The sequence below is a fragment of the Actinia tenebrosa genome, unplaced genomic scaffold (assembly GCF_029948245.1).
Source record: "Actinia tenebrosa isolate PJP-AT-01 unplaced genomic scaffold, QUT_ActTen_1.0 PGA_scaffold4__44_contigs__length_22323623, whole genome shotgun sequence".
Classification (NCBI taxonomy): Eukaryota; Metazoa; Cnidaria; class Anthozoa; order Actiniaria; family Actiniidae; genus Actinia; species Actinia tenebrosa.
The window spans coordinates 12,353,771-12,374,367 of record NW_028292581.1 but is presented as its reverse complement, the minus strand read 5'-3'; the positions used below and the strand labels follow the sequence as shown (position 1 = coordinate 12,374,367).

The 20,597-nt window shown below is 36.8% G+C and overlaps 3 protein-coding genes and 3 non-coding genes across 6 annotated transcripts; 5 read left to right on the top strand and 1 right to left on the bottom strand.

The window, feature by feature from the left end:
• Positions 1–1,529: 1,529 nt before the first annotated feature.
• LOC116302441 (charged multivesicular body protein 5) lies at positions 1,530–7,950 on the bottom strand. The gene is made up of 8 exons (XM_031711732.2): positions 7,801–7,950; positions 7,576–7,680; positions 6,136–6,182; positions 5,450–5,543; positions 4,660–4,731; positions 4,321–4,432; positions 3,562–3,686; positions 1,530–2,642 (listed from the first exon to the last, which is right to left on the bottom strand). Exons 1-8 carry the CDS (start codon positions 7,867–7,869, stop codon positions 2,592–2,594), a joined length of 675 nt encoding a protein of 224 aa, XP_031567592.2. The 5' UTR covers positions 7,870–7,950; the 3' UTR covers positions 1,530–2,591.
• A 2,719-nt stretch (positions 7,951–10,669) lies between these two features.
• LOC116302399 (major facilitator superfamily domain-containing protein 6-like) lies at positions 10,670–14,113 on the top strand. The gene has a single exon (XM_031711689.2). It carries the CDS (start codon positions 11,126–11,128, stop codon positions 12,998–13,000), a length of 1,875 nt encoding a protein of 624 aa, XP_031567549.2. The 5' UTR covers positions 10,670–11,125; the 3' UTR covers positions 13,001–14,113.
• Positions 14,114–15,024: 911 nt separating this feature from the next.
• Trnar-acg (transfer RNA arginine (anticodon ACG)) lies at positions 15,025–15,097 on the top strand. Its single transcript has one exon. It is a non-coding gene; the product is annotated as a tRNA-Arg (tRNA).
• Positions 15,098–15,709: 612 nt separating this feature from the next.
• Trnar-ucg (transfer RNA arginine (anticodon UCG)) lies at positions 15,710–15,782 on the top strand. The gene has a single exon. It is a non-coding gene; the product is annotated as a tRNA-Arg (tRNA).
• Positions 15,783–16,669: 887 nt separating this feature from the next.
• On the top strand, positions 16,670–16,742 carry Trnak-cuu (transfer RNA lysine (anticodon CUU)). Its single transcript has one exon. It is a non-coding gene; the product is annotated as a tRNA-Lys (tRNA).
• Positions 16,743–17,547: 805 nt separating this feature from the next.
• LOC116302469 (myosin regulatory light polypeptide 9-like) lies at positions 17,548–20,489 on the top strand. Its single transcript, XM_031711769.2, has 2 exons — positions 17,548–18,042; positions 19,956–20,489. Exons 1-2 carry the CDS (start codon positions 17,645–17,647, stop codon positions 20,089–20,091), a joined length of 534 nt encoding a protein of 177 aa, XP_031567629.1. The 5' UTR covers positions 17,548–17,644; the 3' UTR covers positions 20,092–20,489.
• The last annotated feature ends 108 nt before the right edge of the window (positions 20,490–20,597 follow it).

The window sequence follows — 20,597 nt, the reverse complement described above, 5'->3', positions numbered from 1 at the left end:
TAACGGTTTATAATTTTGGTGGAAAATTTTCGTACAATAAACACAATAGACCGCGTACAATAAACACGCGTCAAGTGAACAAAGTCGTATATTAGTGGCTAATATAGTGAGAGTCCTGAAAGAGGGTGTGCCAATCCCATATTCCAGCTTTCAGAGAGATTCAACTCAAAATTAGGTACATGCATGATTTTTTCTTATTGTTTTTTGTTTTGTTTTTTTTGTTTTGACTAATAGTGATTCCTGAAAGAGGGGGTTGCAATAAAAATTGTAGGTATCAGTTTTTTATGATTTTTTTAACCGTCAGATTTACATTTCACAAAGGTATTGTTATCATTTTTAATCAGAAAAATCGCCCTTCAAATGGTCCAAATTTCATCGTCTCACTTAAAAATGATTTTCCCATACACCCTTCTCATAATGGCTGACAAGTGCACGAAAACGAGGTCACCCAGTCATTATTTCACATTAAAAGATTACATGAAATGACTTTAAAGAAGAAAAGTATTAAAAAATGACCTTCGTTTTGATCTGAATTAGCGCTAACAGCCTTTATTTTGAATGAGCAGCTTGGCTCAACCTTGCAAGATGACTGGGTGACCTCGTTTCCGTGCGTTCATCAGCCATTATGAGAAGGGTGTATTCCCATTTATAAATCCCATTACTCAAATCCAAATAGCGATCTATCATCAACATGCATCCTGATTGGATGAGCTACTAGTGGGCTATAAGTTATACTCTACTAGTAGCGATAAGTGCCGGCTTTGAAAGCAAAAGAAATTTATTGAATTCGATATAATTCAGGACTCGGTATTGAGATGTATTTGAATTTAAATTGCCGTAATGAAACTTATGAAACGAAATGGAATTTCAATGTGTTACCGAGAACAATAAAACGGTTGCAGTTGACTTATATAAACACTTTTCACTTTTTTCCTGAAATTAACATGAAAAATATGGGGTGCGTTTTATACATGGGAGCGTATTATACACGGGCGTTTACGGTAGTTAGATAATATTCGACTAAGACAATTAGTTCTCTATCCCTCCTGGCCTCTTGGACTATTGACTTATAGCCCATTCGTGCTCGAAGACTAATTGCTAATTATTCCCAGGGCAAAATAGACAAATCCCAGTTCCTATTTTACCCCTTCAAGGACCCTCAATAGTCAAAGTAAAACGAGAGAAAACTATGTCATTAGAGTCTACTACGTACTTATTATCTTTTCACGGGCCAAGTAAAATCACTCTAATCAGTGTCCAGTTTGAAAAATCAATCAATAAAAAGAAATTGGTATGGACCTATAGTATATTGAACCAGTCTCCTAAAAGCTGCTGCAATGGAAACATTATACTGGCTCGCTTATGAAAATGAACTCACTGTTTTATTACAGGTCAGTAAATAACAACTCCAGTCGCTGTGTCATCAGTGTCAAAAAAACTGACACCACCATTTTATGAAATACATTTAACAAAGCTTGGATTATATCTGTAGTCACACGATAAAAGCGATTCCAAAAGTAGAAAGTGCATGATGTTCAAGTGTGCTTTATTTATAATTTATAAAAAATTATAGCCTTAGAATGGGATGTTTCCTTTTCTTCTCGTTTAGGTATTGAAGTCAAATCAAATTTTTTTTGAATAACATGTTCAACTTGCCATCCTATTTCCCATTTAGAACTGAAATATTTTCGCGGCCAGCTAACAGTAGAATTTGGCCAGCATTTTCACCAATGACAGGCTGATACTTCAAGCTCAAAGTGCTAGATTACATAAAAGGACAACTGGATTTAAGGAGGTACAACAAAGAGTCCAGGAGTGGACAGGGAAATTTTTTTAGCCATGATAGTCAGAATTACATAGTGTATCACATGGCACCTCCTTGCTCTATAGAACTTTGGAGGTTACTTAACCATACTCATTCTAAGAGGCTTCAGTAGGCTACTCCGCAGGTGTCTCTCTCTTTGCTTCAAGCCTTTCTCATGTTTCTTTGGTGGGCTACCTGTGGTATGTGTCCAAGTTCCAACCGCCCAAGAAAGGAAAATAAGAGAGAAGTCTGCAGAGGAGGCTTAGGCTTCAGAATGTTATGTCTGTGATAATTGGTCTGAACAAACATAATTGCCATGCAATAGCAGATATTATGAATGCATGCAAATTAGATGAAAATGAGACAACGAGCATTGGGTTGGCTCACTTGTATGATTCTTAAAACAATAGAATATCTCATTAAGGGCCACTCAAAAACATAAAAACAAACATATTGAAAGGAACAAAAAATATTTACAACGATCGACGATTTATCATATTGCTGCAATTGTCAGAAACATGTGAACTCTGTCTATGAGCTACACTCTAAAATTTGCTTTTTATGCTACCGCCAGTCAAAAATATGAAAGGTACTGACTGATTAGGTTTGATTGACAGCAATATAAAACAAATTTCAGCATGCAGCACACAGAGTTTGCATGTTTACGAAAATTGCAATAACGTAATTATTACTAAGTGCATGGGTAAAGTTATCTACAAATTTATTGGCAGCATTTAGAATGTCCTTCATCTTTCTCGGCAATGGTATAATATTCACAGGTTAATATTTAGTTTTTGGCAAGAATTGGCAGTCCAAACTCATCTACTTGAATACCATCCTGTCGGAAAAAAATTAACAAAAAATGTTGGTTATTGCAATAATTTTCAGTATTTCAAAAATTCTGCCATCAAACTTAGTTGCAATTTCATTGCAATGAAACAAAAGCATAAGAAGAACTTAAAGGAGAAGTCCAAATTTTTAAGTACTTAAAGTAAGACCTCAGAAATACTATGAATTATTATAGTTCTTTTATAAGAAAATTAGCATTCCATATTACATGTATATCCTTATTGTGACTAAAATAACCCATTTTCCACTTGCACTCTATTCACCATGGCCCAGTTGTTCAAAGTTTATCAATATGAATTATAAATTCTTGGGCTCAGAGCAAAACTTATTATAGATTGTATGAGATATTACAACTGTAATGCACAGTCTTCATCAGTCAACTAAGTGTAGATTCCAGTCGTCATAAAATTATTAGATTGTTGTACAGCCATGTACAAAGCTTGATCAGTGCTAATTCAGGTTTGGGGCATTGACTTTAATTCCCAGAACAAGACATCCTCATTAGTATGAGATTTAAATAAGAATCAGCATTTTACTGGTCCATATGAACAAAATATTTATTCCAGGAAGCCATTAAATATAATAATAAGGTAAAGTGAACAATCTGCACCACAATGTAAGTGCCTTACAGTTATCTTACCACTACCTTATCAATCTGCACTTACAGTTCACTTACTGACCACTTACCGACCACTTACGGACAACTTATCATATGGTGCAGATTGTTCACTATTACCCAAAATTAATAAGCATTTGATTCAGACTGGTTTCTTAAAATATAGCGAGTTCAATATTCACTCCTGAACCCCTTTTGTTAACTTTTCCCTTTACAAATGCGTCCAATCACAAAAGGATTTTGACTAGTCAAGAATAGGAGATGAGGTTTAAAAAGTATTCTTATTTATTACCTGTGTTTTGACTGTTTCTTTATCTTGAGCTCCTGGAACAGTATCAGGTGCTGCTGGGGCATTGACTTCATCTAAGTATGATGTGTCTTCATCAAGTGCCAAGTCATCTCCAAGTGCTTCCAGCTCTAAATTTTGATATTGAAATAACAATTGTATATTTACTTGAATGTTGTTTCAATCAGTTTTCCAACAAGACAATGGGTTCATTAACAGATCCAGTCTTGTTCAGATTCAAACTGAGAAGGCTTACAATGTGTGTGCAAAGGCAAAGCAAATAAAAGAATTAAAGTGTAGAGAGTTAGAATTTTCCCTTTCCTTGAATGAACCAGTTACAAAGTTAATAATATTAGTAATTAAGTTAGTAATATGTCTCTGATGTGCAACTGTTAAACAAATAAATGATACTACTGGAAATGAGAAGGTTGCTGAAATGGTTAAACATTGCACCAAGACAATTATTTACTCTATTACTGTAGACCTTTTTAATCTAAATTTTAAATGCAAAATGTTTGTATCCTCCTAATAATATCTTATGTTCAGAGTGCATTGAGTGATGAGTGGAAAATAGACTTTTAAAACAAGTGCACATGCACCATACTACTTCTAGTTATAGTGCAGAAATGATGACACTGCCTATTAAACTTCCTCTTACTACCCAATAGGCCCTTTGCCAAAATGGCTGCCACAAATTCAAATGAGGGATGAGTTAAAATAATAAATAAACTTATAAGAAACCTATTTTGTCACGTGTGTTCATACCTGCATCTAAGTCTGCCTCATCTATGTCATCTGGCAGGCCATATGTTCTTCCAAGAGCCTCTTGGATTTCCCCAGCTTGTTCCATCATATCAGACATGTCATCTTGTAAGTCCTATTTGAATAAAAAAATTTTCAATATTAAGTAGCCATTCTATCACTTTTGCACTAATTTGGGGCATTTATCTCATACACACTGAGAGACCTGTTGATGCATTAGCAGAGTAGGCCCCAAGCACCCATATGCTGCATAGTTTTCATGGTAAACATTTAACATTTTCCTTAAAGATTTGTGAACATTGCACAATAAATTCATAATAATAACGAAAAAAAATGTCTTACCTCAATTTGGTCAATATTAACATTCTTAAATTCCTTTTTCATTTCTTTTAGACCTGTTTTCATTGCATTAACCTGTAAAAATGAAATTTTTAAAAAATTAACATTTTCTAGCAAGCAAAGTAGAAAGTAAAGGAACTAGTTGAGGGAACATAATACATTTATGATGAACTGCATTCTGTAAACAGTAGCTTGGTTGGCAATAACAGATTTTAGATTTTGTATAGAGTATGCCTGTAATGCATGTACTTGGAGGTTGACTGTATAACCTTTATATTTTTATAGATTTGATCCAGACCTAAAATAGGAGGAGATAGCTAGCCACCACAACAATTTTTCCCCTACCCACTCCTGTCCTAACGGCTTAAAGATAAATTCATCACCAAGCCAAAAGACATCCATGATTTTTGGTCCCCAACAAATTTGATTACTTTTTAATATTGAAAAAATTATCTTATTTTGAACCTGGTTTTCTTTACAGTCAATACTTACTATCCATTTTTTAATACATTTACTACAGTTTTCAATATTCTGCAAACTCAGATATTCCAATGACTTGTTGTGAAATTGTTTTTTTACTGCTTCCAGTGATAAAAGGTACCGACAGATTATGATGGTAGCAGAAAAAACAAATTTCAGCATGCAGCTCGTAAATAGTGAGTTACCAGAATATTGAAAGAAGAAAGTAGGTAAAAATTCTTGTTTCACAAAATAGTTCATTTCAAATTAGTTACATGGTTGTCTTCCCCTTCCTAATATTTCATCCATAAATGTACATCAAGTTATAACTTACAGTTGTTTTTGTATCTTTCAGTGTTTGTGTGGTGAAGTTAGCTTGTTCCATGTTGAAGGACTGCTGCCGTAGACTCTCCAACTGACCTTCATATCTGCATGTGAAAAATGATTAGTAATGATCAAGACAAGCAGGACTTTCTTAAAAGTTACACAGTACGTCTTATACTGTATGCATTACACACAGTAGCTTATATGTTTAATTAGCATACACACCTTGGAAAATTTCTTAGTTTCAAGTCATATTTTTTCTAAATTTTGCTAAACAAAACCCAGAACATGTAATATAATGAAGAGATTAAAGCCCCTACCATGGTGCTGCAAGTGATATGCCACTTATATTGTTTGGGAAACTTGACAGTCAAGATGTGTACGTACATTTAAAGTGTGACATTTAAAAGTATTAGAACGTTTACATTATTATAATGTAGTACGTCAGACACATACTTCTACTGCATGCACAGACCTTTTGCTGCAAAAGGAGCTTTTCATGCCTGGTTTGTTAAAACCAGCTAGCTTTGTATCAAAATGTGTTAGCTTTAGTGTACGAAAGGCGCCTGTGCATAAAAGTAAGCATATACGTTATTGCCAGCCATACTTTTGCATGTCAAGTTGGATGAACATATTGGAAATTAAATAGCCATACATGCATATATGTATTTTATTATAATGACTTCTAACACTTACTGTTTTTTCTGCTTCAAAACTCTAAGTGCTCTTTGTTTTAACATATTCTAAAAAATAACCAAAGGAATTCCAAATGAAATTAGCAAGTATACATAAATGAAGCAATAATTATATGCAAAGAAGCCTGTTTTCACTGGCAATGAATGCAATAAATGCAAACACAAACATAAACACAAGATTGGGTGAGCCGCCATCTTGGAAGTGTTCCCTAAAATGGCCCCACAATGCACTGCAAATGCCAACTGGTCCCAGCTTTTTCCTCAATCTTAAATGGCTTATTAACCAAAAATATTATTAACATCATTTACGTTTAAAGAAAACCTAATACATATGGTATATGTGCCTATGTTATGGAAGGTACAATTTTTATTGGGGAGGTGGGGGAGGAGTAGGGGATTGGCAATAACTTTTTTTTAATACACTAGTCATAGCCCTCCCTCTTTCACTCAGTAAGAAATTCATGACCCTCCTCGTCTTTCAAGGGAGGAAGATAATTCATGATCCTCCTATTACGTCAAACCCAATTGTTTACCAAGGCTAAGTGGCAAAGACGAGAATAACAAGGGGGTTCATGAATCCCAGAAATTTTTTGAAATTGAGACCCTCGGAAATGCAATTTCCAGTGTTCTGAGGGGCATTTGTAATATTTTGCCAAGGCAACTGCATCAACTTCCCTACAGTGGCCGAGAGCAGCAATAAAAAAGTCAAAGTCAAAAAAGTCAAAAGTTCAAAAGTCAAAGTGATTTAGGGCCATATTACAAAGTCAGTTTGTCTTTTTGATCAACTTCCTCTTGTTATTTTGTCACAAGACATTTTGACACTTCGTCTCAAGCAACCTTGTCGTCCAGCATTTTGTCATGAAAGACTTTCGCTTTTGACATTTTATCGTCCTGTATTTTGTCATAAAAAACTTTCGAGTTCTGTCAAGATTGTATACCCAAACTATATAGCTATGTTGGAGGCCAAACAGAGAAATGTCAAAAGCTAAAGCCACCGTACTTTCCTCATATCATAGTGGCTACGGGTTAGCAAGGAAAGAGCTTTCATAAATAAAAAGGTTGGTCCCAGAGTTCAAATTATTACTGATGATTTATAAGCTGTCTGAAGCCCCAGCTCTCACCCCCCCCCCCCCCCCCCTTTCCCCACCAAAAAATGTACCTTTCCATATCGCGATACATATTTCCAAAATATCTCTGCAAATATTATGAATGCTTGCAGAAAGTAGAGTACAAACAATATATCCTTTAAATATTAGTAATACTAACTTACACTATTTTATGCTAACTCTATTGTTTTATTTTGTTTAACTAGCACTATTTTGAACAATCTAGTAATTAGTGTTTCACGGATATATTGTTTGCACTACTACTACAAATGTACAGCTAGTTTTGAACATAAGTTTATAAGCTTTGAATGACTGCCTTAGTTTTTAAACCAAACCTTTGATGGTCCATCCCTCATTTTCTTCATTTGTTCTTTATATTTCAAAAGCTCTTGATCAAGCTTACTTATTTTCTTTTCTATAGACTCTCCTCGACTGTCGACCTGCAAACACACAAATGAGATTCGTTGTTCAGTTCCACCATCTTGTCATGTTACCTCTCGACATAAGATTTTTTCAACGAGGAAATATGCGACTTAAAAGAGATCTAAATATCAACTTACATTAGAAATACAATCTGTGAGGTTCGGTGGTGGTTCCTTGGGCTTTCCTCGTCCAAAAAGCCGATTCATTTTTCTATTTTAACGATATTTTAACCACAAATTTCAGAATTGAAAAAACTTATTTTCGCACTCACAGCACAGTACAACAACTACGTCACGTGACCAGTCATCTAAATATAGAATCGACCCAATGATGATGTCATTGCTTCAAATTAACAATGAAATAATCTTGTTTCCGATTACTTTTTTTTAGAATTACGACATTATTCTACGCCAGACACTGTAATCGTTAGCTTCTTAATATCATATTTAAAGTTTTAACGAATAAAGCTATAATATAGTTTGATACAAAATATAGGTATCTCTTTCCGCTGACACCTTGTTTTGTCGTCGCTAGAAGGACATAACACAGGCATCCCAAGTTATGTTTAAGGATACTGCGAGGAAGTATGGTTATATACCATACATTGTTTATCAAAACAAAAGCAAAATTATATATTTTTTGATCAAGTCTATTGCTTCGCGTGAGAAAAGGTTGAGGAACCACGTCAAAACAATAATAAATCGTCCAAAATCTGGGACCCCAATAGAAAATTTGCTTTATATCATGTATTGTTGCTCAACCAGTCGGGCTGATGTGACAAGTAGCAAGAAGTGAAGCACTGTGGAGACTTAGGCCTTCCTATAATTCTGAGCATTGAGGGGAGGGCGCGAATATTCTCACCCCAACCGGCACATGCTCGGAAGTTCCGAGTGGGAAATTTGTAGACGCGTCGTCTGGCAAATAAAACCATTGGAGATTCGCCGGCGTTTATATTACGCGAATTTCTCTTGTATAATTTGACCAGGAAACAAACAAAACACTAGGAAAGTTGTTATCTAGGAAAAATAAGCACAAACGTTTCACCAATTACGGCGTGATTCATATAACGCCGGTAAATATCAAATGATGGTTTTACAGTTGAATCTCCACTTGCGGACGCTCTCTTAAACGGACAGCTCTAATTACGGACAGCTTTCCAAAACCCCGTTTTTCCTCCCATACAAACACTGTATTCACACTTTCCCTTTAGCGGAGTTTCTCGTAAGCGGACGCGGACACCAAAGAGCGAATCCCAATTGACTGTTTCTATTGTTTTCAGGCTCCCTTAAGCGAACACTGTTTCAAATATTCTAATCAAAACGGACTCGGAATAAAAAAAAAACTGTCTTTATTTTTAAACCTATTTGTTCTTATGACATACAATATGACATACAAACGGACTCGAAATAGAAACACCGGCTACTTGAAACGGCTTAACAGTTTTAGTCTTTAGAAAGGCTTACGTCAACGGAAAACGACAGTATTTTGATTATTTGTCCGTTTAAGGACCCCTTTCTATTAGGCGAACATCTCTACTAACGGATACTTCTTCCGTTTCCCAAGGGTGTCCGCTTAAGGGAGGTTCAACTGTATTTGTGAACACGACACGAACTTTCGAGCATGCGCAGTTTGTTTTTCTCCTATGTCACCCCCACCCCGATCCAGTTGAATAATATTCATCATTTTTTCTTCTCATCCTCATCTTCTCATACTTAACCTGACTTAATCTGATACTGAAGGCACACGTCAGAAAAGTTATATATAGTAAAAACATTAGTACTAAGGAGGGCGGCTGCGAAAAAATTGAAGAATGGGCTCCCTGTTAAGGGAGACAATAAGGAGGACAAAACTAGGCAAGTGGTAGCGCGAGCGGCGATGAGAGAAGATAAGAGAATATTTATTGAACTTCAATCACGTTCAAACCAGTAGTTGGATGGACATTATATTCTTAATAGGATTCTTTGTTTTCCATTGCTTGATTAAATTAGTCCTAAACGGTGCAAAGTATTGTACGCTTTCAGTGTTTGTACTCTAAATTTCCTTGAGTAAATTATAATGCATCTCTGATTTGTCCTGCATGTTTTGCTAACTGAGAAAACTTGACAAATATTTTACTGACCACGACCTAATCATACATTGTATGGCAAAATATAAAGACAGTTTCTCCCACCAGACATTTTTTTAGGCACTTTCATCTTTCATATAAGTTTCGCCGTTTTAAAATCATCAATGATTTATAAAGTCACGTGTGGTAGTTAAAAAGTTCAAAACTGATCTATCTGAAGAAATTGAATACAGCTGCCCCAAGCGGCAAAAGTGTCATCTTTGTGAGAGTTTTTGATGTTAAATTTAGTAAGCCCAGCCATGCACTTTTTATTTAGAACGGAACTAAGATAGCGAAAGCCCAAACAATTTGCTCTCCATCTAGATAATTCCGGCTCTCCATCGCTCTTCATTAATTAAAGGCTTCCAGTGAAGAAAATAAATAATTTCCTCTTCGTATTGTCAGGTTTTTACGCCCTTTTTTGACTAAAAAGACGAGAAAAATACCGATTTCTTAAAACTAATCCACGATATCGAGGGGGAAAACTTTAGCTCCCACTCAAGGAGTTTTGCACTTTAATCCTATTCATCATTTACTGACCAAACTCGAAAGTCAAAACAAACTTTGCGAAAATCTTTTGTCTTCTTCATTTGTCTCAATATGACAACCAAAGTCATTTGCATAATGCCTAGAGATATACTATACTTTACTAATTATTGTAATATAATGAAGTAACCTCTTCCTAAAATTTGACCATTTATGAATACTTGGAACTGGACAAAGCCGTTAAATATTCTTCGAATTATTCTTCTGTCAACGGGGTAATCTTTGAGACTGTTTCTAGTACGTTTTAAAAATGCTCTTAAGAATCCACGGGGTGTTAAAAGTTGAATTACGTTGCCAACGAAGTAATACTCCCGATATTGATATTACCCATGATTCGTTGGTTACTGGTAAGGTTTGAATTCAGTGCGCAGCAACCAAAATCACTTCCAAAGAATTCTAGCCAAGTTGGACGGACCTAACTCAAGGAGCATCCAAATGCCAAAGCCTTGGTCCTATAGAAGACATTTTTTGACTTTTTGAGTAGTATATGTAGTTTTATTCTGGCCGCCAACGCAGCTCTTCATGATGCAGAAAGGAAATTACTTGACGTGGGAGAAAATCAACTTCTGTCTATGTTGACGCACCGGCCTATTAGCAAAGAAAGCTGCAAAGTGCTGGGAATTAAAACACAATCTACTCAAAAACAGACCAAGGGAATTGCCTTAAAAGGAGTTCAAGCTATTTTACAGCCAAAGTGCGCTTAAGAAAGCGGATATTCTTAAAACGGTGGATATATTTATACCAAATAAACCACGACATCAACTGATATGGAGAGCAAAGCGTTAATATAGAGCTGCGGTGGCTAAACAATAATGGGAAAGCCAATGCTTCGCGATGAACTGTGGAAAATCAACGTTGAACAGCTAAAGACATGGTTACCGAATGCGTATTACTACTTGTTTTATGGCGCTCTCGGTTCACTCTTTCCATTTCTTAATATTTATTACAGATCTGTTGGACTAAAACCGTGGCAGATTGGGATTCTTGGAGGGATTCGTCCTCTGATTGCCTTATTTATTGGTCCATTTTGGTGCTACGTGTCAAACCGTTATAAAGTGCGAAAATTTATTTTGCTAGCATCCTTAATTGCATGGGTTATTTTTACGCTTCCAATTGCATTTGTAAACCATGCTCATTCTGCAACCTGCCCCTCGAGAAGTACGAAGTCTTCCAACGAGACGAAATCTAGTGAAAACAATACTAAATCATGGAAAAAAGAATTTATTACCAGCGATACATTCAGCGGTTTTGATGAATTCTTGAGAAATCTTAAGGACGTCGGCGAGAGAAGAGTTAGAAGGGACATTAGGTCTAAGAGTGGGCAAATGAAATTACCGGAGATAAACCCAAGATTCAGTGTTGATCTTGGAAAGCCATTATTCAATAGCTTTTCTCTTTCGGGAATGACTTTCCGAAAAGAGCCAATCGTAGAAATGAAAAAGCCCTATGATTTCAAATCAAGAGGAACACACTATGTAAACAAGAGGCAGAATCCGTATGCGATGAGTATTTTCATTGAGATTTTTTTCTTTGTTTTGGTCGGACAAATGTTCCAGACTCCAACTGATGACTTCAATATACAGTACGATGGGACATTTTTGGAGCCATTAGGAGTTATGTATCAAAATGTACCTGCTAAAAATAGCTTATACAGTTCGCTTGGGATCGGCATTATCGCCCTGATAACTGGAGTCCTTCTAAAGCTCGCTCCGAAGTATGAAATATGTGGTGAGGAATACAGCGATTATCGTATTTCTTTCTTTATTTTTGCAATTTTAATAACTTCAGCGCTGCTGGTGTCTTTAACGTTTTCTTTTAAGTACCGAAAGAAAAGGATGAGTTTTGAAGTCCTGCGGTGCTTCAAAGAGCTCTGTGTTTCACAGCATCTTTGTTTTTTTGGATTGGTTCTCCTAATGGGTACATTCCGAGGCGTGTTGTATAACTTCCTGTACTGGAATGTCATTGAAATCGAAGGCACAGAGATCATAATAGGCATAACAGTAGTAAGTCAATACTTATCTGACTCGGTGATGGCTATGTCGGCACCTATATTGATGAAGTGCATAGGATACATAGGAATGATCTTCATTGGCCTAGCGTCCTACGCTATGAGGTTCGTAATCTATTCTTGGCTCAGCACTCCAGATTCTGCCTGGGTTGTGCCATCAGTGGAACTGTTACAAGGGATCTCTCACTCCACTGCGTGGTTAGCTTTTGTCCTCTATGTTATAAATTACACCCCAAGATCTACCTATCCCGTAGGTATCTTCATAGTACAAGGGCTGTATCTTGGGGTCGGTTCGAGCTTTGGTGCGATGATTAGCGGTGGTATGATCCAAGTTCTAGACACTAACGTAACGTTCAGATTATTTAGTTTGGTCAGCATCTTGTCTTGTCTTATTTTTACCATGACACAGCCAACAGGTAAAGATGAAATACTTCCAGACGAGGTTGAGCCATTGGCGTACTTTACCGATGAAGATCTAGATGGGTACTCTAGCTTGAGCGAGGAGGAGCTTTTGTATGACTACAAAAGGCAGAATATTATCTACATCCCGCCTAAAGAAGGCGAAGAAGATGAGATGGTCCAAAGTGAAAAAGTTATCCTTCCATCTACCAATTCTCCTTTGGTGCCAACGTTCATGGCGTTTGTCCATCCACAAAACGAGAAGGAGCCGATGGATTAAATTCTGGCAACTGCTTTCCTCTTTCAAACCATATGCCATTCTATTGAGTATTATTTCATTCTTTTCTTGTCCATCAGTAAGTACGCTTGAGAAGATCCATACGTATCTTATCTGTTCTCGAGGGCACGTAGTTTGAACTGTTGCATTACGCCCAAAAATAATAAGTCTATTTTATTCAGAGTAATTCCCTTGACTGTATCATTTCTTTGTTTTCCAGACTTCTTAGAACTTCTTGATTATCACTTACTTGTAGATTGGTTTTACTTGACCTGTGAACAGTTTGTAGACTAATAGAGTTTAAGAGGATTTTTTTTCAATAATGAGCAAATAATGGCAAAAAGCGCCAAAAACTAGACTTTCGTATGAGTTTTGATCCCAATTTTCGTTTTCGGTTAACACTCAAACCTTTTTTAAACAGTTAGAAACTGATGTACTATGATAAAATGCCTGCTTGAAGCGAATTGTACATAAATGTTTTGTTGCATTTGTGTTAGAATGTTGCTTTACCAGGCTTTTCTTTATATAGAAAATATATGGGAAATAAGCAAATGGAGGCCTAAACCTCATTTTCGAATAAAATTTTTGCTTTGGGTTAACACTTTGATTCCACTTTCATCGGTCATCTCCACTTCAAACAAGTTTCTGAATAACAAGATTTTAGCCTTGTACAACCCTTTCTTCGAGAAAATAGTTTTTGGCGCCCACTGCTCGAATACGAAAAGAATTCTCTCAAAACCTTTTGTTTTGCTTTGTATCTATTTGACACGGTAGAGTGCGAGCAAATAATCCATGAAACACTAATTGCTAAATAGTACAAAATAGTGCTAATTAAACAATAGAAAACAATGGAATTTGCATGATATTGTGCTATTTATTAGTATCACTAAAGTTTTACGGATTTACTGTGGTCACTCTACGCATTAACAAATGTAATTGTTGTTTTTGCATCAGCTTTACTGAAACGCATAAAAAGTATGAATCAAATAATGAAAACTCATCATTTATTGAACACGGATGAGCAAAACAGGCGCAATGCAAGTTATAGCCGATTGCAAGACACGACTGATGCTGTGATGCTTCAACTGATGAAAAATAAAGCAGAGTTTCCATTCAGCTGAAAGCTTTTAGATAACTGGCGGAAATATGTTTATGCACAGTAGAAACCACCGTGAACTAGTTAAATGTATACATTCATGTAACATTCATGGCGCGAAAGCTCCCGCGTCAACTGAAAGCAAACCCAGGGTAAAATTTAGACAATAAAGTACCCAATTATACAAGAACCACTTCAGCCTGACAAATGAGGCAGGTTCTTATGTGAAAAGTATACAGCTTTAACGAACATGAACAAAGCATGTTCTAAGGGTCAGTGTGGGAATATTGTAACGGTTTTGCATTAATTAGACGATTGAAACCCCCGAGACCCGCGGGACCCCCGGGACGATTGTGCGCGAAACATTTCCTGTTAAAATTAGTGAAATTTCCAAGTAATCGGCCATTGAATACATACAATGATATATGAAAACACTCCCGACTTCTTACCTAAGATTGACCTATCGTATCACTAAATAATCGTCCCCTTCTTCTTTCACTACATACCTTAAAGACCCATTGCCACTTACCGTGATGCATCACAATTTGTTTACATTTTGAATCGTGTCAACACTGAAAAAACAATTCCAACCTTTTGAATAAACTCTTAAAAGAATGTAAAAGAATCATTTTTTGCCTTAGTGCTATGTCGGAAAAGGGTTTAATATGAAGTTATTATTCAATATATGAATATTTGAATTTCATGGACCACGAAATTCATCTGTGACCGCGATGCATCACGGTAAGTGGCAATGGGTCTCTACATTCGTGTTGATACCTGTCAAACTGGTATTTTTCTTTATCTTGTTTTTTTTTTTTTTAACCAAAAAACGAATCATAACCAACCAGCTTGTTTTTATTCGTGGCCAATAAGCAGTCTTTATTGGGATATTTAATTATAATCTTTTATTTGTCCTTTAATTGACATGGAAGGCCCCGTGGCCCAATGGATGAGGCATCTGACTACGAATCAGGGGATTCCAGGTTCGAGTCCTGGCGGGGTCGTAAATTTTTGAGACTTCTCTTCTTATAGAACTCAGAGCCTTAGTTTTCATAATTGAGAAAAGCTTGGTTTGATCGTAACATTTAAATTAAATCTCCTCGTACTATATGAGTGCCACAGTTTAACTGATTGTCTTGGGCAAGTTAAAGTACGGTACGGTCTTGTTTGCAAGTATAATTATAAATTCCCTGGTATTCCTGATATTGAACGTTGTGTCATTGGTATTCGCGGCCAATTTGATGGTATTTCATTAGACAGATTATATATGCTTCACGTCTCTTTTTTTACGAATGGCATTTACATTTATAGCATGACGACCTTTTCATCGTTTTCCTGCATTCGGTTTAAGCCGAGTATATATGCCCAAAAATATGTTTACATTTCACTTTACGTTTTGCAATTACTTGTCAAAGACAAGTTTTCTTTTATCCTAACACTTCGAGATTTTTTACGATATTAGACCAATAGCTTTTCAGCTTTCAATTTTGTTAATACCACTAACATTTGTATGTTCAGCCATGTGCATGCTAGTGGTTGTCTTCGCAGACTCAAGGGGCTGGCGAACCTTAACTTCAAAAGTAGAGTTGGTTCAAATTATAAATTATAGCTTAGTCGGCCTCGTGGCCTAATGGATAAGGCATCTGACTTCGGATCAGGGGATTCCAGGTTCGAGTCCTGGCGGGGTCGTAGCCATTTTTGATGGTACCCGCTGGCAACAAGGGACGACATAGTTTTACTAAACACGATGCAAGCACAAGTGGCAAACATAAGCGCAAGTACAAGTAATATCTTTTCACCCGGCACCATCACTCCAGCCATCCTACAATGCGACAGGGAGCACACGGCCTCAGCCGTGCAAAGGGTTGGTCATACCCATAATTTAGGTAGATCCAACAGCAGTAAGAAAAACTTCAATCAAGCTAGAAAAATGATTTTTTACTTGAATTTAGAGAACTAACTAAACAAACCAAGAAAATAATTCAATTACAGCTCACTGATTACAGCCAGTACATTTCAATTTTATGCCACGTGACGGCTTGCGCCGAAAAGGTGAATTGCATTTGTGCTTGCGTCTTGTCAGTTAGTGAAAACCAGCGGCGCTTACCATTTACCGGGTAAAGTCGAAAATCATTCCGGTTGGAAAAACAAGTGGTTTATGACCGTCTGTGTCATTCTGATCATGATTAGAAAATTCAAAAAACTCTTCCGATAAAGGTAATCCACTTTTCCCGCTCTTGTTGGTTCTTCTGATAGACGCGTCGGAAGTCAAAGTTTCCCGCTCTTTATTTTAGCATTAGCAAACGAATTTCCAACCGCACGAATGGATTGGTTGAAATGGCAAGCACCCCAGGTTTTAGTAGACGCATGTATCTGGTTGATCTGGTCTGTTTTATGCGAAACCATGTACTAGCCTCCATTAAAAAACCATTCCATCAGAGAAAGGTCATTCTTTTGCTGTTCTAATATGTTTTATTTTTATAGCAATGCCAAGTCAACGTCCTGTACTCAAAACTAGTTAGGGCTAAATGAAGTGGTGAATTAACCAATTGACAACAAGAAGATTTAAAGAGCGAGCCCGGTTAGCTCAGTCGGTAGAGCATGGGACTCTTAATCCCAGGGTCGTGGGTTCGAGCCCCACATCGGGCGGTGAAATACTATTTTTAGGATCAGTCATCGTGTTTTACGTCGACATCTCTGAGACTCACAGAGTCAAGATCGAAGCAAGTGGGGGAAAAAAGCAAGCTTTGAAGTAGCCTGTGATTCTGGTTGGGCTGCCAGTGCTGCCAGTGCTGCCAGCGCGCGTGAGGTAATACGGAGACGAAGGACTTTTCGAAAGTCTACCATTTTAGTTACACCAACAAAATATTGAAAGAGGATAATACAAAGGAAATAACTCGCGTGCATACACGTGCGACAAGGCTCTGGAACGGGTCTTGATAATATGAGATCAGGACCCGCTGATTTTCATAGGATGCGAGATCAAAATTAATAAATATAGAGAAGTTTTTGGGATCAGGAATGGGTCAGATTGTTTTGTGAAAAATTGGTATGTTTTGGGCAAAAACCTATAATAAGGAGAAATTAAAACTACGTCATTGAACATAAAACACGTCATCAGTCTTGTTAGGAGACAAAAACACACACCAATCTTGGGGAACATTATTCAAACTTAGAAAATAAATACTCTTCCAGTACTCCATTACTCCTCTTACTCCATTCATCAAACCTCCTCTCCTTTGTAATGATGCTTTTCTCTCTACTAATGCACAGCTTTCAGTATTCCAATGCTAATATAGGAAAGAAGCCTCGTGGAGGGATTACCACTTTGACTCCAAAGCAGTTTTTCGTCACTGTAAAAGCCAATGAAATGCAGAGACTCGATTAGCATACGTAATTATTCCATATTTGGTTAAGTTACGCATGGGTGCGGCGACAGTCAAAATAAGTTGGGAACGTATTTGGCATTCACTTGGGTGCCCGGGAATTTGCAAAGCAGAGAGGAATAAAATACTCAAGTAACTTAGGTTAGCTCTCTCGAACTCTGCAAAATGTCCAGCAAAAAGACCAAAAAGACTACCAAGAAGAGGGCCCAGAGGGCAACTTCCAATGTGTTTGCCATGTTCGACCAAGCACAAATCCAAGAATTTAAAGAGGCATTCAACATGATCGACCAGAACCGAGATGGCTTCATTGACTTTGAAGACTTGAAAGATATGTATGCATCTCTTGGGAAGTTTGTTAGCGATGAGTTTATTCAGGAAATGGTGAACGAAGCATCTGGAAGCACGATCAACTTTACGATGTTTTTGACGCTATTTGGCGAGAAGCTCAACGGGACAGATCCCGAGGATGTCATCAGGAATGCTTTTGCTTGTTTTGATGAAGAAGGCGATGGTGTTATCCACGAAGACAAGTTGTGCGATATGTTGACTCAAGTTGGAGATCGGTAAGTTTAGTTTCAACTCTGTTTTTCTCTTGAAGTTTGTACGGATTTTTGTCATAGTTTTGAATTCTTTGTTCCTTTGTACAGAAGTTGTCAAACGGGACCCCGAATGAGACCCCACTCACTCCAACGCCAATATCTGCCAGCTGTAGTTACAACTGGGCTTACAAAACTAAATTAAGTCGTATTCGCACCACTTAACTTACTACTAATTTGTATTTATATTAAGCAGTTAGGAGCAGAATTAGCTGATCTTCGAATTGAATACTAAATTTGATTTTTTTTGGCTTAATATTGAACTCGTAGTATCATGTTAACGCCTTCAAGATTGAACCCGAACACCGAAGTTTTTCTTGAATTTTTTTTTGTCTATTAAAAATAAATATTAATTCCCTAAGTTAGCATTTAGGGGAGACTTTTTGGAATAGCCCCACCAAGTCTGAAAATTATAGGTAAATTTGAAGTGTAGTTACGATTAAACAGACTTTTTGCTTTCGTATGATATGCCAAAGCATTCATACTTTTGACAAAGGGTTAGGGATTATGATAAGCGATTTATTTCTGTTGTTTACATCTGGGAAATGCTATGCATAAATTCCAGCATAATAGAGTTAGTATACTTAGATTTATGAAGGTGTTTAGCTACTGAGAACGTTTAACAGATAGGGAATATATGTTTGTGAATCTCATTGGGGTGTTGTTAGTAGAGATGATATTTGGATCGTTGTGTGATAGAGTTATACGGTACTTGATCTCAAGTCGGATGACATGCATTGTTTTATGGGTTGAACAATTTCTTTGATAAAATAAAAATTCATAAAGATTTGACAAAAGGCAGAAAACAAGCTGTGAAGTCGAATACGATAGAAACAATAGGCATACCTATGTAAAAAAGCCCGGAATTAAAAATCCATAAGACACAGACAGAGAATTGGGTGTAGTTCCAGAAAATATCCATACCCCACTCACCGAGGAAATTGAAAATTCTGAGGCGGGTCAGCCAGAGTAAGAACAAATTACCGAGTTTGTATGGAAGAAAATTAGAATTTCCTGGGGTAGGGGGGGGGGGGGTCTTTTTACAAAATCTCTCTGTGGTGGGGGTATGGATATTTTCTGGAACTACGTATTTCTTCTTGTCAGATTTCTCTTATGGGTTAACAATAATTACCACACAAATCCTACCACCCCCATCCCTGATAAAAAATGAACAGGTTCTCTATTATATTACTTTTCACAAGGATTTTTTTTAACATTTCGCTTGCTCCATCGAAGTGCCCAAGTACACCCTAAATGTGTGTGTTGATGGGGAGGAAGCTTGAATACGAAAATAAAGACTGGCACTTGGACTAAAAATTGTGTGAATACTAGTCTCCATATTCAAGCCAGCTAGTGCTATGAACCATCAAGGCCAACCCAGCTGAACAACCTGTTGACATGCTTTTCATGTTTCTGACCCCCACGACTTTCCAAATATGTTTGGTTTCTGTCAATCAAGAAATTTCTAACTCTGACTATTATAAATTTGATGGACAACAGCATCCAAACATGAAGAAGTATACAACATCTGGTGTTGTCTGGGTCACGGAAATGCAAATGGAGTCTAAAAAGAGCACTAGTGGTAGAAAACCAACACAGCTTATAGCATGTGTGGGGGAGAAGGCTGGCAGCTTGATTCTGCCTATCTTTGACTGACTGAGAGGGTCTAGTAAAAAAAGTAATCTGACTTTCAATGTCTAACATCAAAAGTCCCCAAATATCCTTGGTTCCAGAGGTTCATTTTTTATGACAGAGGTGAATTATTCTGCTGGCTGACCTCATGAAAGAAACACTTCTGCAATCCAGGGTATCCCCAAATGGGAGAGCAGTAAAAATTTTCCAGAACTCTATATTGACATGGAAATCTATCTTTTCAACAGATTTAGTGAAGATGAAATCGATGAGATGTTACAAGACTGCCCGGTCGACAAAAAAGGCAACATCGATTACATCACCTACACACAAATCCTGAAACGAGGCAAGAAAGACGAAGAAGAGGACACTGTAAAACCTTGAATTAATTTAAAATGCTCTTTTAGGATCTTCCTTAGGCCACGACTGTAAACCTATCTACTTATAAGATCAATATTTTTGCTTGCAATAGATTATTTTTGGCATTATATAGTTATATTTTCATTTTGTATATTTTTTCTGTACCCAATATTTTTCTAATCATTCCTACTCCAAGTCCTTCCTTTAGAAAAATGAATTTATCAACCATTGTAAAGAATTTGGTAATAAAAGCTCCAACCTTCAGGCAATAATTATTTATTGTATTTGACAATTTATTCAGGAGAATTAATTTTGTACATGAAGTGGCAAAATGCTGTACAGATAGAATCCGTACATTTGCTTTGTGATTTGAACTCTGGTGGTAGTTGCATTCAACTAGAATAAAATATTGAGTGGAATAACTTGATGTCCTTTTTTGTTCTGTTCTAGTATACAGAATATATAAGTAATGGAGAAATACTATTAATATTAATTAATATTATTGCAAATGCAGAGATGACATTTGGGGG